Raw genomic sequence first — 19,655 nt, forward strand, 5'->3', positions numbered from 1 at the left:
AAAAAGTGTTTATCCTAAACTACAAAAGTTTGCACATTATTCCTTCTTGTTGACACACTTTCATCATTCTTTGTAAAAATCACCAAATTTCCCATTTCCTGGGATGGGGATATTTCTGTTAGTGCTCCTAAAATAGTGATATTTATTCCATTTTATTTCCCCTCTGCAGTTAATATATATATACTTTTCCTGCACTGCCTTTAGGACATATACTGTGTTAATACACACTTGTCTACACTTCCAGATTTGATCATTAGCCAAGTTACAAAGTGGTAATTTATTTCATACATAATGATTTTAATGGAGGGGTCAATTCCTCATTTAACACTGAAAAAAGTGACAGCCCTCACTTAGACTTACTGGCGTTCTGTGATTGGAGGATGAGAGAGGATAGGTGGAGAAGCATATGATTTCTGATCCTCCAATCATTGAACATCTTGTAAAACTTTCTGTGCATGGGCATGGCGTGAGGAAGGAATGTGGTGTAACCGAAAGCCCCTTCACTTCCATTAGGAGCCAATTCTCCAGCACCCAGAAATCCAGCAGTGTCAACTTAGAAATGAGGTATGATTTTACTACTACACAGCAGCAAAGCATATACATCATACATATTCCCTCTTTTGTACATAGTTGGCAAAGAATTTGCACTAACATTTTTTCCTGAAGCTCTAAAAGAATTCTTACTTTTTAAGCTGTTCTTTCCATTGCCATGCCCTCTTTGTTCTGCAGATGGCAGGATGACATGGAGCGCTCAATGCATAGACCTAGAAACTCACAAAAGAGCCCTGAACTTTATTTTCCACCCACACATGCATAGTCCACTTTTTCTCCCAGCTCATAATTTCACAAGCGTGCAGGAAAGGTGATTGCACATGCAAGGATAAGGAAAAAAGCAGAGTGCTCTTTTGTGAGTTTCCAGGGCTGTGCAAGGAGGGAGGTGGGCAACAGAAAAAGCAGCTTACAAAGTATGTTTTCTTTTACAAAACTGAGAACAGCATATTATTATATTGAGGATGCTGTAACGCATAGGATGTTTTTTGACAAAAGTCAATAAAGGTGAACTAACCTTTTAAGGCATACAAGCCAGAATCTTGCAATGCTTAGTTTTGCATAAATCATTTTTTATAACATAAGGAGGTGCTGTTAGAGCAAAATATTTGAAAATAATACAATAAAAAACATTAAAGAGACCTTGTCCTCAGATTTTGTAATCAAGACCTTATACAGTCATGGCCAAAAATATTTGTCAGATAATGCACCACTTCGCAGAGAAAATTTGCAATTACAAATGTTTAGGCATTCTCATGTTTATGTCTTTTGTTTGTTTTGGTGAGAAACAAAAAAGTAGAGAAACAAAAAGCCAAATCTGACACGTTCCATGCAAAACTCCAAAAATGGATTGGACAAAATTACTGGCACCCTCAATTTAATACTTGTTAGCACAACTCTTCGAAAATTAACTGAAATCAAATCGCTTCCTGTAATCATCAATGAGTTTCTTACACCTCTCTACTGGAATTTTGGACCACTCTTCTTTTGCCAACTTCTCCAGGTCTCTCAGATTGGAAGGGTTCCTTTACCCAACGGCACAGTCTACCAGTAAGGCAGAGCGCGGGAGCATACAGACCAGCCAGCAGTAGCAGCTGTTTCTTCAATGGAATAGACAGCACCTCTTTGAATCTTCTATAGAAATGTGAAAGCTTCTGCTACTGGTTGAGCTGATTGGTGAAAAATGCACAAGGCAACCCAACTACTGCTCTTATATCACAGAGGATAAAAGAATAGATTTTGTTGAAATTTGCTGCTGCAAGCTGGTCTATACACATGCTCCCGCACTACCACACCGCACCACCCCCTCCCCTTCTTAGTGGTAGGTTGTGCTCGGTGCCTATTAATGTAAAGTCAGAGGAAAGAAGAAAGCAGCGACAAAGGTCTGGCAAAGAAAAAGGGATCCAAAGTTTTTATCGGATTCCTACTTAACGTGTTCTTTAAAACGGTTGCTCAGAATTTTACTAAATTGCTACAATACATTTTATCTAGTGACATGGTCTATCTAAAACAATATAAACGTCTCCAATTTACCACTTCCATAGATTAAAAAAAAGGCAACATTTTATTGTCTAGACTAGCCTTAAAGCCAAACTGCTTTCCAGCCATTTAATTTTGGTTAAAGTGGAAGATTTTCTCTTGCTCCCTCTCCTTCCAACCCATATGCAATAAATATAGGAAAGGAAACACGGCCAAAAAATAAAACATTATCAGAACTAGGGATGAGCTCAGGCATATTGGGATCCTAGTCGGAACTCACTTGAACTATCCCACCAGGAAGCTGCAACTGTAAACTGCAGTCATAAGTATCCGAGGCATTCGCCACCTTGAGGTGTACAGTAACAGCTTCCTGGCATAATAGCTAAGGTGGGTTCAGAATAGCTTCTGAACACGCCTGACCTAATCCAGAGTTAGACCTTTAAAGTTTCCTCAGTTTACTAAGATATCTCTTAATTTCTTGTCCTGACAAGAAGTAAAATAAACTGTGCTGTCTAGAATATATAATAAATACCATAATAATAATAATAATATATTATTACGCTGAACTTACTTGCAAACCTGGGCATAGGCATTCCTTTAACATGTCTTCATGTTTAGGTTCATTGACTATTCCAAGGACTTCTTTTCTTTCTTCAGTGTTTTGAGACGGAGACAAAAGATGTACTAAGAGTCTTCCAAGCTGAACACGGAATGTGTCATTACACTGCAAAAGAATGGTTTTCCATGGATTCTTGGGAGAGCTGGTTCTACCTGAAGCCTGTTAAAATCCGACAGTACAGTTCAGACTGAAGAACAAATTCATATATAATTACATAATAAAATAATACCGAATAGAAATGAGAGATGTGTTTTGCTATCTGATTTTAGATGGCAAGAAGCTTCTCCTTACAGTATTAATCTCTAGTCTATAGTCCTTCAGACCAATTCAGTGGGGAGCCAACACAGAACACATTTATATATGTCAATAGTAGGCAAAGACTTTACCACAAATCTGCAGCATAAAGATGACCTGGGTCTGCCACTGCAGGAAATAGTATACACTAATATTTTAAGGGTCGGTGCACCCAAAAATAGCATTTTGTATTTACTGTAAAATCTTTTTCTTTAAGGGACATAAGAATGTATTAATACTTCGGTTTTACTGTCACCTACGGGAAGTTGAGACACTGTCAAACAGGAAAATTGTAAGTCTGCTCCTGTTTAACTCCTGTATGACTCCTGTATAACTTCTCATCTATCCAGCATGTCTCCATTTTGTGAGCAAGCAGTACACAAGGCTAGGGGGGAAAAAAAACACCACTTCTTCAGGCATGTGAATTACCCACGGACCCATTTATATAAACAGTTTTCAATGTGTTGAAATGGGGGTGCACCTATAGAAGGCTGAACTGAGGGGTTAGAGGATGTCCAACTTCAAGCCTCATGGCCTGAGTGCAGAGTAGGTTTAAATGCCCATGGGCAGCTACTGGTGAAATGGATGATGATTCCCTGCCCCTTCCACAGGTCCCATGCACTGAGGCAGGAGAAAACTCCAGCAACCTATGGCGTTGCTAATAACAGTGTCAAGAGCAGGTCCAAAGAGATCCCTCAATGGCAATCATCTGCCCTCCAAGGATACAGCCATGCAAGACACAAGACATACGTTTTTGATGCTTGTAACAAGCCATCACAACTACAGCCCGAAGCTACAGACATATACTCTTATAAGCAAGGGCCTTCCTCTGCAATGAAGGGATCTCTTTAGAGGAAATCTTCCCATTCTGATACAGTATGGTCTGTTAACAAGGATCACAGGTGCATTTATGGTGGGAAGACACCAACTATTCACAAAATCCCTCTCAAAGGTAAAATGTTTAGACACACTCCCAGATTTGGCCCAGGACCCTTTAGGGTGTTTCTAGTCTTAAGAAAGAGGACCCAAATAGCAGGTGCAGCGGGAAGGCCTTGCAGCTCTAGGAGCTCCAAACGACCCTAGATTTGGAAGTGCTGATCTATCAGATGTAAGGAGTATGCACTGCATCAATAAAGTTTAAAACAACCCCCTGTAAATCACCTGCAGGTGGGACAACAACAGCCTCTCCACAGGAAGACTGTTGGGTGTATAAATCTGAATTAGAGATGGCAACAGGAATCCCATGTCAGTAAGATTAGGGTATTCAGAAGAGTCATAGACAGACACTGCCAAAAATGTTGCTGGGGCGTGCTAAGAGCCTCTGACATTGAAAATCTGGCACCACCTCTTGTAGCTGCAGGAGATTCCCTTGATGACCCTTAACAACTGGGGCCTCAGGCTCTAGATTACAGGCACTGGCACCTTCTGCGGATACTGGGTACACACCCCAGAACTGCTAAGTACAGGCTGAGGTCACCCGTGGCCCTTTGTGCATTCTTGGGAAGACATGTTGCGCAGAATAGCAATAAGCAACCAGGGTCAACGTGAGGCATAAGTACTCACAAACCCAAGAAGCTTATGAGTTTAAGGCAGCCGGAAATGAGCGTGTCACTGTGGGTGGGCAGTAGAACCAGACCAGACAATCGTGGTGTTTTAGAAGAAGCAGCAGGAAGGCGTTTTCTCTATACTGAATGGCGTAAAAGAGCATGGAACACTCCAGCAAGCAGATGACATCAATGCTCAATCCCTCGATCTTAACCCTTACCACAATAAAAACCAGTGGTGGCAGGGAATGTATAAAGGCACTCAAAAAATGCAAACAAAGAACTAGCTTCCAGTGCTTCAGCCCAACCAGTCTTACATCTTCAATCTGCCGGAGACAGGGTCACCTTTGGGGATGTGCTGTGGCTCTGGATGCAGAAAGCACCCCACATTTAAGTAAAGCAGTATGGAAAGTGCCACAATGCACAATGCAGAAGTCGAGCGTTTAAAGGTCATATTTTATGCTAGACTAACTCGTCCAGCCCAGCAAACTCATGGTACAGCGTTAATAGTAAAAAGCTGCCCATCCGGAGAGCTGCTATGTGAAGACCAGCTCAAGCAGCAAGGAACCTTAATTTAAGTCACTGCAGAAAAAAAAACAACATGAAGGTAAAAGGCCAGAAAAATTAGACTTTTTTAGGCAGAACTGGAAAAAAAAAAAGGGATTTTTGACTTACCGTAAAATCCATTTCTCTGATATTCATGGACGGACACAGCTCTGGATCTTCTTGACAGTTGGGTTATGATGCCATCTAAAGGAGTAGTAAACTAAGCAGAAAAAGCTTGACTATGTCTATGGGGCAGTCCCAGGGGGTATATACTCCAACTCTCAGCCATAAGCACTCAGTTTTGGTACAAACAGTGTCAGAAGAAAGCCAACTCCACAGAGGGGTGGGTGCTGTATCTGTCAATGAAAATCAGAGAAATGGATTTTACGGTTAGTCAAAAGTCCCATTTTCTATTTCGTTCATTGACAGACACAGCTCCTTATCTTCTTGACAGTTCGGACGTCCCAAAGCAATGTCAAACGTGAGGGGTGGGAACAGCAAGAGAAAATTCTCCAGGCTAAACCGCAGCCAACCAAGTAACATGGAGCTCAACCATAAACAACTGGAGCTCACCTGAAAAAAATAATACACCCTCAAAGATGATTAGGGCCTCTCAACAGCAGCCTGTAAAACCTTGCGGCCAAAATAAGCATCCGCAGATGCCAGCATATCCACCTCATAAAACTTTGTTAAAGTGTGCACAGACGACCAGGTGGCCACCTTGCAAACCTGCGTCACTGATGCCGGAAGGCCCAAAAGGCACTAAGCGCCCTAGTAGAGTGCGCCTTGAAAGGGAAAGGAGGAACCTGACCCCTGATGGAAAAGGCCTGAAGCACCGTCTGTCCGATCCATGTGGGATCCCTTTGAGGTCCGTTCGTGAACACAAATAGAGAGTCTCACTTCCTGAAAGACTTTGTAGCTGCCAGGTACACCCTAATTGTACCAGACCACATTCAAGGCATGCAAGGAAATATCCTTCGGATGTTTAGGCCTGAGACACAGGGAAGGCAACACAATGTCTTCTTTCAAATGAAAATCAGAGACAACCTTTGGAAGGAACGACAGAAAGGGGCGGAGAAACACCCTATCCCTGTGAATCACCATATAAAGGTGAACAACAGAATAACGCCGCCAGTTCGACATCCTGCGCGCAGAGGTGATAGCCACCAAAAAGGCCACCTACTGGGACGGCGTAAGCAGGGGAATCTCTCAATTATTTTCAAAGGGAGGCATCTGTAGAGCTGAAAGCACCAAATTGAGATCCCAAGGAGGCAACAGAGCCCGCCCTGGAGGGACCCATATGTCGAACACCCTTAAGAAAGGTACACACCAGTGAGTGTGTGGCCAAAGGTCATTGGAAGAAGACCGCCAAAGTCGAAACATGGCCCTCAATAGTGCTCAAGGCCAACTTGTTTTCAACACACCATTGAAGGAAGGTTAAGATCTGAGCCACCAAGAAGGAGCTAGGATGAACCCCAAGCAACTCACACCACGCAATGTACATCTTCCACCTAAGATGGTAGATCTTCCTAGAAGTAGATTCCCTAACTTTTAACAGAGTAGGAATCACTGATTCAGATAATCACCCCTATCCTTCAGCACCTGGGCTTCGACAGCCAAGCCGTCATAGCCAGCAACTGTAAAGCAAGATGGTAAATCGGTTCTTGGAAAGGCAGATCCTCCCTGGGAGGCAGCTTCCAAGGAAAGTCGGCGAAAAGGCGCATCAGATTGGTGTACCAAGCCCAACAAAGCCAGTCCGACGCCACTAAGATAACCTTCTGCCGCGATCCTACATAGAAGTCTTGGCAGAAGTTCGAGAGGAGGGAAGGCGTAAATCAGCCAATACTGACCCCACGGGGGAACCAGCGCGTCTGGCGTCCGCCAGAGGATCCCTTAACCGAGCCACAAACCTCTGCACCTTTCTGTTGAGCCAAGAAGCCAACAGATCCACCTCGGGGATGCCCCACCAGGCACACAACTGATGAAACCCCTCCGGATGAAGGGACCACTCCCCTTGGTCCAACACCTGCCAACTGAGGTAATCCACCTGCTAATTTTTGACCCCGGGAATGTGTACGGCAGAAAGGGCTGGAACAAACCACTCCACCCACCTTAGAATGTCAGGTACCTCCAGAGCCACCAGGACACTTGCCCCCTCGGTGATTGACATAAGCCACGGCTGTTGCATTGTCCAATTGAATGCGCACTGGACAACCCCAAAGACGATCCGTCCCATGATCCAGACACAGTCTGATTGCTCTGAGTTCCAAGACATTGATCAGCAGTGTGGACTAATTCCAGCATCCAGATCCCCTGAGCAGAATGTTTGCCAAGGAAGCCTCCCCAGCTGGACAGGCTAGCATCAGTGTTGACCACTGTCCAATACAAAGGGAGGAAGGATTTTCCCAGCCGAAGCACCGGAGAATGAAGCCACCATATCTGGGACTTCCTCGTTCCCCGACTCAGCCGGATCTGATTGTTCAGAGACTGCAGAGTCTTGTCCCATGTGGTCAGAAGCTCCCTTTGCAGGAACCTCGTATGGAACTGTGCAAACGGAACCACCTCAAAATGTAAACACCATCAGGCCCAGCATCCGCATGCAAGTCCGAAGGGATGACCATCTGCTGGACAGCAGGAGGCGAATCGCACCCTGCAATTTTTGTAGTTTGTTTAGAGGTAGGAGCACTCTGGCTAAGGCCGAGTAAAGAGTCAGGCCCAGAAACTTCAGGTTTGTGGACAGAGCAAGAGCAGACTTCTGAAAATTCAGAATCCAGCCGAACTCGCAGAGTTCGTATTGAGATCGACAGGTCTTCCACCAGAGCAGAGGGAGACTCTGCTCGCAGAAGGAGATCGACTAAGTAGTCCAGTAACGCAATCCCCTATTGGTGTAGTAAAGCTAGCACCAGGGCTACTACTTTTGTGAAGACCCGAGGAGCAGAGGTGAGACCAAAGGGTAAAGCCGCAAACTGATAATGCTCCTCTCCTACGGCAAAGCGAGAAAACGCTGGTGACTGGCACATATTGAAATGTGAAGGTGGGCATCCTTGATATCGATAGAGGCGAGGAAATCTCCCTGACGTAGGGATGCCACCACCGTTTGAATGGATTCTATTCTGAACTTCTGTACCCGCACAATGCAGTTGAGCGCCTTGAGGTCCCTTTCCTGGGGACTGTGAACACGTTTGAATACAAACCCTGAAAACGTTCCAAAGTTGGACCCGGGACAATCACTCCTTGAAGTATAAGATCTTGTACTGCCCCAAAACAGATCCTTAAGCAGTCTGGGGACCGGCGCAAGTTGGAAGGAAAAAAACCTTGCTTGGGACAAGAGCGAAATTCAATCTTGTAGCCAGACTGAATGACTTTGTGGACCCACTTGTCTTGCACCAAGAAAGTCCATAGATCTGGAAACCAGTGCAGGCATCCCCCAACCCCCGATACAGGTGAGGGCGCACCTTCATGCAGAAGGAGCTTTGTCCACTGGTCTGGAGAAGCCCAAGCTTTGGATCCTCCTGAAGAAGCCCTGAAAGGCATTGAGCCCTTGTCAGTCGACCCTGAGGGACAAAAAAATGTATGCGCTGAGAAGGAAGGCCCATGTCTGCGACAAGGTTCCTTGCCCCTAGTAGCCTGCGGAAGTAAAGTACTCTTAACCCGTGAGACCTTTAACCACTTGCCGACCGCCGCACGACTATCTACGTCGGCGGTCAGCCCCTCACAGGCAAACTAACGTAGGGCTACGTTGCTTGCTTGTGAGGGTCTAGGGAGCGAGCGCGCGCCCCCGGGGGCGCGCTCCCGCTCCCGCGTGGTCACGGACCCCCCCGCGCGTGTGACCAGCGGACCCGATGTCCGCCGGTCACTCGGCGATCGGCGGGGGAGAGGGAGAATGTCAGGCAGCTTGTGTAAACAAACTGCCTGTCATTCTCCTCGCTGCAAAGACACTGATAAAACGGATCTGGTATGTAGATCCGTTGATCAGTGTCCTTACAGCTAGAGCCACAGCCAATCACAGTAGAAACCACGCCCCTAGGGACACACACAGCCCCTCCCTTCCAAATAAAGTTAACCCCTTCACTACCAGTGTATTTTTACAGTAACAGTGCATATGTATAGCACTGATTACTGTAGAAATGTCACTGGTAACCCCAAAAGTGTCAAAAATGTCAGTCAAGGGTCCGATCTGTCCGCCGCAATGTCGCAGAACCGCAAAAAAAAATCGCAGATCGCCGCCATTACGCGTTAAAAAAAAAAACAACAAAAATGACAAAAATCTTTCCCTTTGTTAGTAAACGCGATAACTTTTGCGCAAACCAATCAAAATACGCTTTTTGCGATTTTTTTTACCAAACATAGGTAGCATAAAACAAATTGGCCGAAAATTTTTAAAAATTTTGATTTTTACATTTTTTTTTGGGGGAATTTCATATAAAAAAATGTGAAAAATATTGCTATTTTTGCAAAATTGACGCTCTTTTTTTGTTTATAGCGCGTGATCAAAAAATCGCACAGGTGATCAAATACCACCAAAAGAAAGCTCTGTTTGTGGGAAAAAAAGGACGTCAAATTCGTTTAGGTACAGCGTCGCACGACCGCGCAATTGTGCGTTAAATTCACGCAGTGCCGAATCGCAAAATACCCCCTGGTCGGAATGGGGGTAAAATCTTCCGGGGCTTAAGTGGTTAATGGTGTCATCCAGGGTAGCTCCAAACAGGCAATCTCCTTGGAAAGCAAGACCAGTCAAGGCCTTTTTTGAAGTCTGATCCGCAGACCAGCACTTGAGCCAAAGACACTGCCAAAACCGAGAGACGCCACAGCCAAAGAGGCATCACAGATAAACTGAAGCCCCTGGACCAGCTGGTCCGCCAGCTTGGCAAAGGCGGGGGGGGGGGGTGTTGGGTGGTTAACTGTTCCCCCTTCAGGTCATTGAGTAAGAGCTTAGCCTACTCGGAGTTTGTGTCACTAGGGAAATTATGAATAACGGCCTCATTGCCGAACCAGCCAGAGTGTACAAAGTTTGGGCCACTGCCATTGCCTTCCAGTCAGCCGGATCCTTATAACCCGGGGACTCTTCAACTGGAATCATGGTTGCCTTGTTTAATCTGGAAACCGGAGGGTCCACCACCGGTGGCACAGTCTAAATCTGAAGAAGGGACTCCTCAGAGGTAACGCCTAGTAAAGCATAAAGGAACCACATGGGGACGCTTTGGTCGTTCCCCACTCTTTAGCATCAAAATAGGCAGGAAAAGGAAACACCTTTGCCACTCTGGATGGCTTGTGAGTGCCAAAGGGTACCTGCACCTCTGTCGCAGCTTCAGCTGCGTCCTCCATCTTTTGGCTCTCACGCCCAGATATTAGTGCATCCACTAGCGCCTTTCGTGCGCGGTCGCAGTTGTGGAGGAATCATGCTCACTATGAGAGGATTCCAGGCGTGTGGTTGCAGAGGGAGAGAAAACCCCACAAAAAGACTCGCCACCACCGATCAGGCAATTACAGTACCAGGCAAACTGCACACCATGCGGCGATCAGGAAGAGAAAGATCCCAGAGAAAGCACTAGGGGATGAGGGGAGGCTTCCACCACTGAAATCACCATCATACCGCTTCAAAAACATGGCCGTCGCTATTTTCAATGAGAAAAACCACAAGAAAATGACTGCCGAGGCTACACAAACATGGCCGCTGTTCCACAGCACAAAAGGCCCCAAGAAAATGGTGACTTGTAGCTCCGGGGGGGGGGGGGGGGCCAGGGGAGACCCCAGGAGCACATAACATGAGCCCAGCAGGAAGAGGGGCCCTGGCAGGAGCCCCCAAGAGGTACAGCCCCCTTTCCTGCCTAGTGTCCTACTTCTATATAAGGCAGCATAACCCAAATGCCAAGATAAAGAGCTGTGTCTGTCAATGAATGAAAGAGAAAAGTGCCCAATCCTTCTGGGAAACTGTAGCCTTATGGATAGATGGATAGATGAGGGGTTATACGGGGGCTGTCTCTTAATTTATCCGTTTGCCAGTGTCTCTCAATGGACAAACTAATATTTTTGTCACAGAATACAATGTTATAGTTATTTGTGGCAGGGAGACGAGTTTCAACTGCTAGTAAAACTCCCATTAATTTGCTGCATCGGGTGGGCCGAAATATTTGGGAAACGTGAGGCTAAGTGACTTAGCACGTTAGCATTCAAATAACTGAATTAACATTTTTAGGCGAGGTGATCCTTTGAATCTTCAGTATATGGGAATTGTTTAGAAATAAACATAAAAAATTATCCTTTACAATGTTGTCAATTTTAATAATGTGGCACCTACAATGAGCAAAATCAAAACACATACCAACGAAAGCTTGATTCCATCGATCATAGTTTTTAACAGGTCACTCTGAAATGCCTTTTTGACACACCAAACATCCAACTGCATCTCGTCTTCTGATAATTCATCTCTTAATCCTTGGTATGTCTTTCTCTCTGAAATTTCTAGAACAAACAATTTTGACAGGGATTTGCATCCCATCACTGTGAAGTAAAGCATTACTGTAGTAACCATCTAAATATTTTTATCAGCGAAAAATAAATGGATTTTTGTAAGATCTTACCGTAAAATCCTTTTCTCTTAAGCTCATTGACAGACGTAGTCTTCTTGATTCTCAAGAGCTGGGTTATGTTGTCTCCGCAGGAGTAGGACTAGGCAGAAAGACAAAACGTTCTGGCTCCACCTTAGGGGCAGTCCCTGAGGGTATATCCTCCCTCTCTCTGCTACAGGGAATCAGTTCTGTTTTAAAGCAGTACAGAGAATTTAACCCAACCCAACTCAATGATAGAGGGGCGGGTACTACGTCTGTCAATGAGCTTAAGAGAAAAGGATTTTACGGTAAGATCTTACAAAAATCCATTTTTCTCTATCGCTCATTGACAGACGTAGTCTTCTTGATTCTCAAGAGCTGGGACATCCAGAAGCAGTGCCACAAAATGAGGGGTGGGATTGACAGAATCAAAATCCAATCTAGAAGGCCCAACCGGAGCCAACCAGAAGTATCAAAGGACTCATCGAGAAAACAGATGAGACCTACCCCACAAATCCTCGAGGTAGACCAACAGTCTCCTCAAACAGTGGCCTGCAGGAACCTTGCGGCCAGAAGAGGCATCTGACGATGCCATCACATAAACCTTATACAATATTGTAAAGGTATGAACCGACTACTAAAACAGTCGCCTTGAAAACCTGAACCACTGACGCCTGATGGCGGAAGGTCCAGGAAACTCTAAGCGCCCGAGTAGAATGCGCCTTAACAGGGAACGGGGGATCCCGACCCTTAGATAAAATAAGCCTATACCACCGTCTGTCTGATCCATCTAAAGATGGTCGCAGCAGAACAGGCAACCCCTTCTTAGGGTCATCCGTGATCACAAACAGTGAATCCGTCTTACAAATTGAATCCGTAGTATTCAAGTATATCCTGATCGCCCGAACTACATCCACGGAATGCCATGCAAATTCTCGAGGATGATTGGGCTAAGGACATAGGAAGGACAATACACTGTCCTTATTCAATGAAACTTTGAAACCACCTTAGAAGGAAGGATGGATTCGGATGAAGAACAACCTTATCCCTATGAACCACCAGATCTGGGGAACAACAGGATAATGCAGCCAGTTCTGACACCCTGCGTGCAGAAGTGATAGCCACCAAGAAGACCACCTTCTGGGATAAAGTAAGCAAGGGAATCTCCCTGATATTTTCAAAGGGAGGTGTCTGAAGAACCGACAGCACCAAATTAAGATCCCAGGATGGTAACGGCGCGTGCACTGGCAGAGCCAGGTGTCGCACCCCCTGGATGAAATTCCGCACCAAGGAATGAGTAGACAAAAGCTTCTGAAAGAAGATAGCAAATGCTGAAACCAGACCCTTGATAACACTCAAGGCCAGCTTCTGCTCAACTCCCTGTTGCAGAAAGCCAATATTCGGACTACCGAATAAAGATGTAGATGGAACCCAAGGGATTCACATCACACAATATAAGACTTCCATGTACGATGATAATCTTTCTGGAAGTCGCTTTCCTTGTTTTAACTAGAGTAGGAATAACTGAAGCTGACAATCCCTTGTCCTTCAGCACCTGGGTCTCAATAACCAGGCCGTTTAAAACCAGCGATCGTAAAGCAGGATGGAAGATCGGTCCCTGAGACAGTAGATCCTCCCTGAGAGGAAGTCTCCACGGGACGTCCGCCATCAGTCTGACCAAGTCGGCGTAACAAGCTCGACGAGGCCAGTCCGGAGCTGCCAGGATTACTGGAATTCCTTCCTCCTCTATCTTGCGAAGAAGTCTTGGCAGTAACCCAAGAGGAGGGAAGGCATACATTAGCTGGTATTGCCCCCACGGGGCGATCAGTGCGTCTGCGGTTTCTGCTAGAGGATCGCGGGAGCGAGCCACGAATCTCTGAACTTTCCTGTTGAATCGAGATGCCAACAGATCCATATCCGGGGTGCCCCATCGTAGGCACAACTGGTGGAAAACGTCTGGATGGAGGGACCATTCCCCCTGATCCAGAGTCTGACGGCTGAGATAATCTGCCTGCCAATTCTCCACCCCCGGAATGAACACCGCAGAGATTGCTGGAACAAATCGTTCCGCCCAGCGAAGAATGCAAGCCACTTCTTTGGCCGCTCGGACACTCTTGGTGCCCCCCTGGTGATTGACATAAGCCACGGCCGTGGCGTTGTCCGACTGGATCCGAACCGGGCTGCCCTGGAGCTGCTCGGTCCAGTGAATCAGACAAAGTCTGATCGCTCTCAGTTCCAATACATTTATCGGTAACCTGGATTCTTCCGGGGACCAAAGTCCCTGGACAGATAACTGACCGAGAATTCCTCCCCATCCGGATAGACTGGCATCCGTGGTCACTGTCGTCCAATATATTGGCAGAAATGACTTTCCCTGGCTGAGCATCGGAGACCGAAGCCACCAGACCAGAGACTCTCTGGTCTGTTTGCTCAATCGGATCTGATTGTCCAGGGATTCCGGATTCCGATTCCATCTGAGAGGAATCTCTTGCTGAAGAATTTGGGTATGGGACTGGGCAAATGGGACTGCTTCGAAGGAAGCCACCATCAACCCCAGACCCCTCATGCAAGTCCGAAGGGAAGACCAGCTGTTGGTGGACTGCTGATTGAATCTTTCGGAGTTTCCCTCCACGAGGTAGCTGGGCTCATGAAACATGGCCGCCCCCATATAGGAGACATTAGACTCCAAAAACATGGCGGCCGGCGTGACCTGAGGACATGCATGCACCTGGTCTACGGCAAAATGGCGGCGGACCGCCGAAATCGTTTTTCCCAGCACATCCACCTGCATCTCTGCTGAGTGGCGATTGATAGATCTACAGGAGATACACTACAAATAAGGTAGGATTATACCTCCTATGTCTGCTGTAATGCTACAGTCTGCTGGGTAGAGTGTTAGCTCTCAAACCAAGCACACTTCCCACAAACACATACTGTATTTACAAGGGGGACTTTTAGTGTCAGATATATACTGACCATGTATGGAGGGGCCCATAATTCATACTGCCTCATAACGAGGAAAGAAAAAAGGGAACGTTTACTCACCATACCGAACCGACAGGCACCCTCTCTTCACAATACCCTCTCCACCGGGGTGGGGGTTTGTGGACCACTCCGGACGCCTTGACTCTCTGGTTCCTGGCGTCCAAGCGAGACTTTTAACTCGCAAGGTCAGTCCCTCCACTGGGACTCCGTCGCGGCCGACCCAGCGCGGAGCTCTGGTCTGCACGCGCTCGTAGGCAGAAACCGGGGTGACCACTGGATCTCAACATCCAGCCCGTCGCCCGGCCCCGCATACTTACTTGAATGTGTCGCGGCCGACCAAGCGCAATGCAATGGTCTGCGCGCGCTCGTAGGCCGGCTGGGGTGACCACTAGTGTCGCCCAGTCCGGCGTTTTTTGCTTGAAGATCTCACAGGAAAAACACTGGAGAAAAAACTACCTAAAAAATATTTCTTCTAAAGAAAAAATCTTGCCAGGACCAAAAAGATCCCAGCAAGGAGCTTAGGTCCTTACTCCTGACTAGACAGAAAAAAACTGATTCCCTGTAGCAGAGAGAGGGAGGATATACCCTCAGGGACTGCCCCTAAGGTGGAGCCAGAACGTTTTGTCTTTCTGCCTAGTCCTACTCCTGCGGAGACAACATAACCCAGCTCTTGAGAATCAAGAAGACTACGTCTGTCAATGAGCGATAGAGAAAATGCAATCACACAAACAAGGAGAAAAAACACTCCAGATAGATTATTGACACTAAAAGCTACCTCAAGAGAACCACCATTTTTAAACCAACACCAAAGGGTATTTTTTTTATAATGCTAGTGTTAAGACTTGCTTCTTGTGAGCCTCCTGATACGTGCACCTTTTCCTTCCACCTGATTCTGGTCATTCCCTCAGCTGTGGCTCTGCTGTCCACTGCCCTGGAAACATCACTGCATGCACACTCCCAGCATTATTATGTTGCCTCACACTGCCTAGAGCAGTAAGCTCTAGCTCTAGTCAGGTTTACCTTGGGAGAGACCTTTGTTTTCTTACACTACAGTCTCCCCACTTTTATAAATTAAGTAATGTACAGTTAGGTCCATATAAATTTGGACAGAGGCACAATTTTCATACTTTTGGTTCTGTATGCCACCGGAATAAAATTAAAGCAAAACAATCCAAATTAATTTGTAATGCAGACTTTCAGCTTTAATTCAACGGGATAAAAATGAAATATCAAGTACAAATTTTAGGAACTGCAACCATTTATTTACACAGCCCCCCCCCCCCACATTTTCACAGAATATAATCATAAATAAACAGGTTCATTGTTAATACTTTGTTGAGAATCCTTTACTGGCAATTACTGCCTAAAGTCTGGAACCCATGGACACTACCAAACACTGGGTTTCCTCCTTTCTGATGCTTTGCCAGGCTCTAGCTGCAACTTTTTTCGGTTGTTCTTTGTTTGTGGGTGCCTTTAGTTTTGCCTTTAGCAAGTGAAATGCATGTTCAATTGGGTTAAGATCGGGTGACTGCCTTGGCCATGGCAGAATATTCCACTTTTCCTTCAAAACCTCCTGGGTTGCTTTTGCAGAGTGTTTTGGATCATTGTCCATCTATACTGTGAAGCACCACCCAAATCAACGTTGCTGCATTTAGCTGAATCTGGGCTCACAGTTTATCTCTAAACACTGCAGAATTCATCTGGCTGCTTCTGCCACATCAATAAACACCAGTGACCAAGTGCCACTGGAAGCCATGCATGCCCATGCCACCACACTGCCTCCACCATGTTTTACAGAGGACATTGTGTGTTTTGGATCATGAGGTGTTCCAAGCATTCTCTACACTTTTTACTTCCCGTTATTCTGGTGCAGAAAAATCTTAGTTTCTTCTGCCCAAAGAATGCCTTTTCAGAACTAGTCTGGCTTTTTTAGAGGTTTTTGGCAAAGTCTAATCTGGCTTATGAATGGTTTGCTCCTTGTGGTGAACCCTCTGTATTTGCGCTCGTGAAGTCTTCTCTTGATTGTAGACTTTGACAATGATACACCCTCCTCCTGCAGAGTGTCCTTCACTTGTATGGATGTTGTAAATGGGTTTTTCTTTACCGTAGAGAGGATACTGCGTTCATCCACCACTGTTGTCTTCCATGGAGGTCCAGGCCTTTTTATGTTGCTGAGCTCACCAGTGCGTTCTTCTTTCCTCAGAATGTATCAAACTGTTGATTTGGCCACTCCTAATGTTGCTGCTATCTCTCTGATGGATTGGTTTCATTTTTGAAGCCTTACAATGGCCTGTTTTACTTGCATGGACAGCGTCTTTGAAGGCATGATGTAGGTTCACAGCAATAGGTTCCAACTATGAATACCACACTTAGAATCAACTCCAGATCTTTTACTTGCTTAATGGATTAAGAAATAACAATGGAGTTGCACACACCTAGTCATGAAACAGCTTTTGATTCAATTGTCCAATTACTTTTGGTCCCTTGAAAAAGGGGGCTGGCTATTAAGAGCTGTAATTCCTAATTCCTTCCTCAGATTTGGATGTATATACCCTCAAATTAAACCCGAGTGTGTGCACTTTCAGCCCATATCCTATATATAACTATACCTTAAATATGCTTTGGCAAATACCTGAAAAAATCTAAAATTGTGCCTGTGTCCAAATATATATAGACCTTACTGTAGGTTCCTCAAAAAGTAGTAAACAGGCATTCAGGTTGCCTTGAGGGATTTCGTGGGAAAATAAAGTCCCTGACGTGAAAACTTAAAGTGGTATTAAACCCAGGACCCTGCATATATCTGGTCTCCCACAGTACACTGAACATGGAAATGTAATTATTTTAGTAAATATAAACTGCTAAATTTCTTTTATTATCAGCAATTAGAGCAGTCTTGTGACTTCTATCAGTATTCAGCCAAATACTGGTAAAGCTTGTAGGAGTTTTCTGACTGTATGAGACTGCAAGACTCCTGGCCCTCTGTAAATTATTAGGGGACAGTGGAAGGACGGAAGGACCAGAGCAGACAGGATCAAACAGCCTTTTTACACAATGTAGAGAATTAACCACTTTGGTTCCACAGTGAGTATAACAAGCATGTTTTACTGCATATGCAGACTGATTTTACTGTAGTGGGTTTAGTAGCACCTTTATAGCCAAGGTTTGTTTACACTACTGTAAATGCCAAGATTTACTCTTTTGGTGGAAAGTTAGTACTGCAGCATTAGAACTCATCCACTAAAGAAAAATACATACAAAAAAAAGACACTTTACTATGATAGAATCCTCATTATTATGACCAGCTGACTGAGGAAGATGCAGAATAATAAAAAAGGGGGATCTACACTTTTAAGTGTGGATAGGATTTAGAATCCTGTTAAAATGAACACAGATGGCAAAAATTGGAAGACTGATGCATACACTATAAACTGCTGCATAATGTACAAGTCTTGTATGTTTTTTATTTTTACTATTCTGATAATTGAGGTTTCTTAATAGAAAATACCTTGGTAAATTAACCTGTTGACAGAAAGGACAGTTAATCTCTGTAACCGTTGAACAAATTCAGATTCAGAGGCCCTTATTGGATTTTCCTGACTCATTCTTCTGTGCATCAATTCTGTAAGCTCGCTGCTGGCAACCGAACGCATAGTCATCAATAGTGGGTCAGACTGGGCAAAGGATAATCTAGGAGTACCTAAAAGATATCAAGATTTAGAAAACATCACAAAATTCTCTTTATTTAAAGCCCAACTCCAGGCAATATTAAAACAAACCAGTTTCATTCTGACAACTCTAAGGGTCCTCTCACACAACCATTCAGTTCAGATTAGTCTATCAGTTTTTCAGGAGGATCTGAACTGAAGCTCTATGTAAGTCTATGAGAAAGCAAACGTAAACAGACATGTGTCTGTTTATATCGGACTACCTCCAAGTCCATCTACGTCCAAAAAAAAAAAAAATAAATGTAAAAGGTCTGCTTTTATTTCTGTTTTTTAGACCCAAACACGAGGTATATGAGGTATTTGGATGTACACAGGGTGGGGACAGGGGGCGGTGGCCCTGGGTACTGCGGTATTATGTGAGGTGGGGGGGGGGGGGCAAGGAGATTGGGGGTTGCTAGGAATGGTGCATGGGGACAAACATAACTCTATAGTCAGACAATAAAGTTAACAGGGGAAAAAAAAATGGGCAGACTCAATGGAGTACTCTGTCTTTTTATGATGTAACTTTTCTATGTTTCTATGTGATTTAGGGGGATTTGTGTTTGGAGGGGGGATGGGGAAGAGGATTTGTGCCAGAAGAGCTGAGAATTGTGCTCGGAGTGGAGTGATTTGCAAATCTCATAAACCCATATTTTATTTACAATAGAAAGTATATCAGTTGTTTAAACTGAGAGATTGTGCCATTTAAAAAATAAATGGGTAATTTTGAAATTGATGGCAACAACACCTCTCCAAAAATGTAGGACAGAGCCCTGTTTACCACTGTGGATTTTGTTACTGGCTGTGCTGAGGTGCTCTATCAGTACAGATGTAACTTCGGATGATTATTTCTGTGATTGTTGGCCCCTTATTAGGTGTCATGTGTAGTTGGATCCCCATTAGACAGACAGATCTATTTGATTGTGATTTGGGCAGATCTACCAGCATTTGTGTGGCCTGACACCCAGTGGACATCTAGGCTCCCTACACTGTAGTTGACTTGGAAAAGGTTAGTAAAAACTACTGACTATATATTAACGGGTGTAAATAATTGTTGAATCTCTGATTTTTTTGTCTGTACTAACTGACTGACTTAGGCTCATTATTGGATCATTCAAGGTCACCTATCCCCCTCTGCAGGAGATCCAGTTTGTGGGGTGACCTCTCTTGATTTAGTGTGCGAGGACCCATGTGGACAGACTCCCTTCATTCTTTTATCTGGCTTTAGCCTTGCCCCAATGTGCAACGTATGGGGGTAGAGAACTTATTGGGGGAACTAATGTCTGTTCTGAAGAATGCAGCTCATTTGTTTTGTTTAGTTTCATTTGCAAGACAGTTTTCTTATTTTTTTTTTTTATGTACAGTATTTCACAAAAGTGAGTACACC

At 44.9% G+C, this 19,655-nt stretch overlaps 1 protein-coding gene across 1 annotated transcript in view; it reads right to left on the reverse strand.

Moving 5' to 3' along the window:
- Positions 1-19,655, reverse strand: part of LYST (lysosomal trafficking regulator) — a 409,773-nt gene that overhangs the window by 152,354 nt on the left and 237,764 nt on the right. The window contains exons 28-30 of the mRNA XM_082252534.1: positions 18,070-18,261; positions 11,354-11,493; positions 2,600-2,806 (exon numbers count right to left, since the gene is read on the reverse strand). Of these exons, the coding sequence (XP_082108660.1) occupies positions 2,600-2,806; positions 11,354-11,493; positions 18,070-18,261 (539 nt within the window). The remainder of the gene's footprint in view (positions 1-2,599; positions 2,807-11,353; positions 11,494-18,069; positions 18,262-19,655) is intronic.

The sequence above is a fragment of the Pelophylax lessonae genome, assembly GCF_965119305.1.
Source record: "Pelophylax lessonae genome assembly, chromosome: 3".
In the NCBI taxonomy this organism is placed as follows: domain Eukaryota; kingdom Metazoa; phylum Chordata; class Amphibia; order Anura; family Ranidae; genus Pelophylax; species Pelophylax lessonae.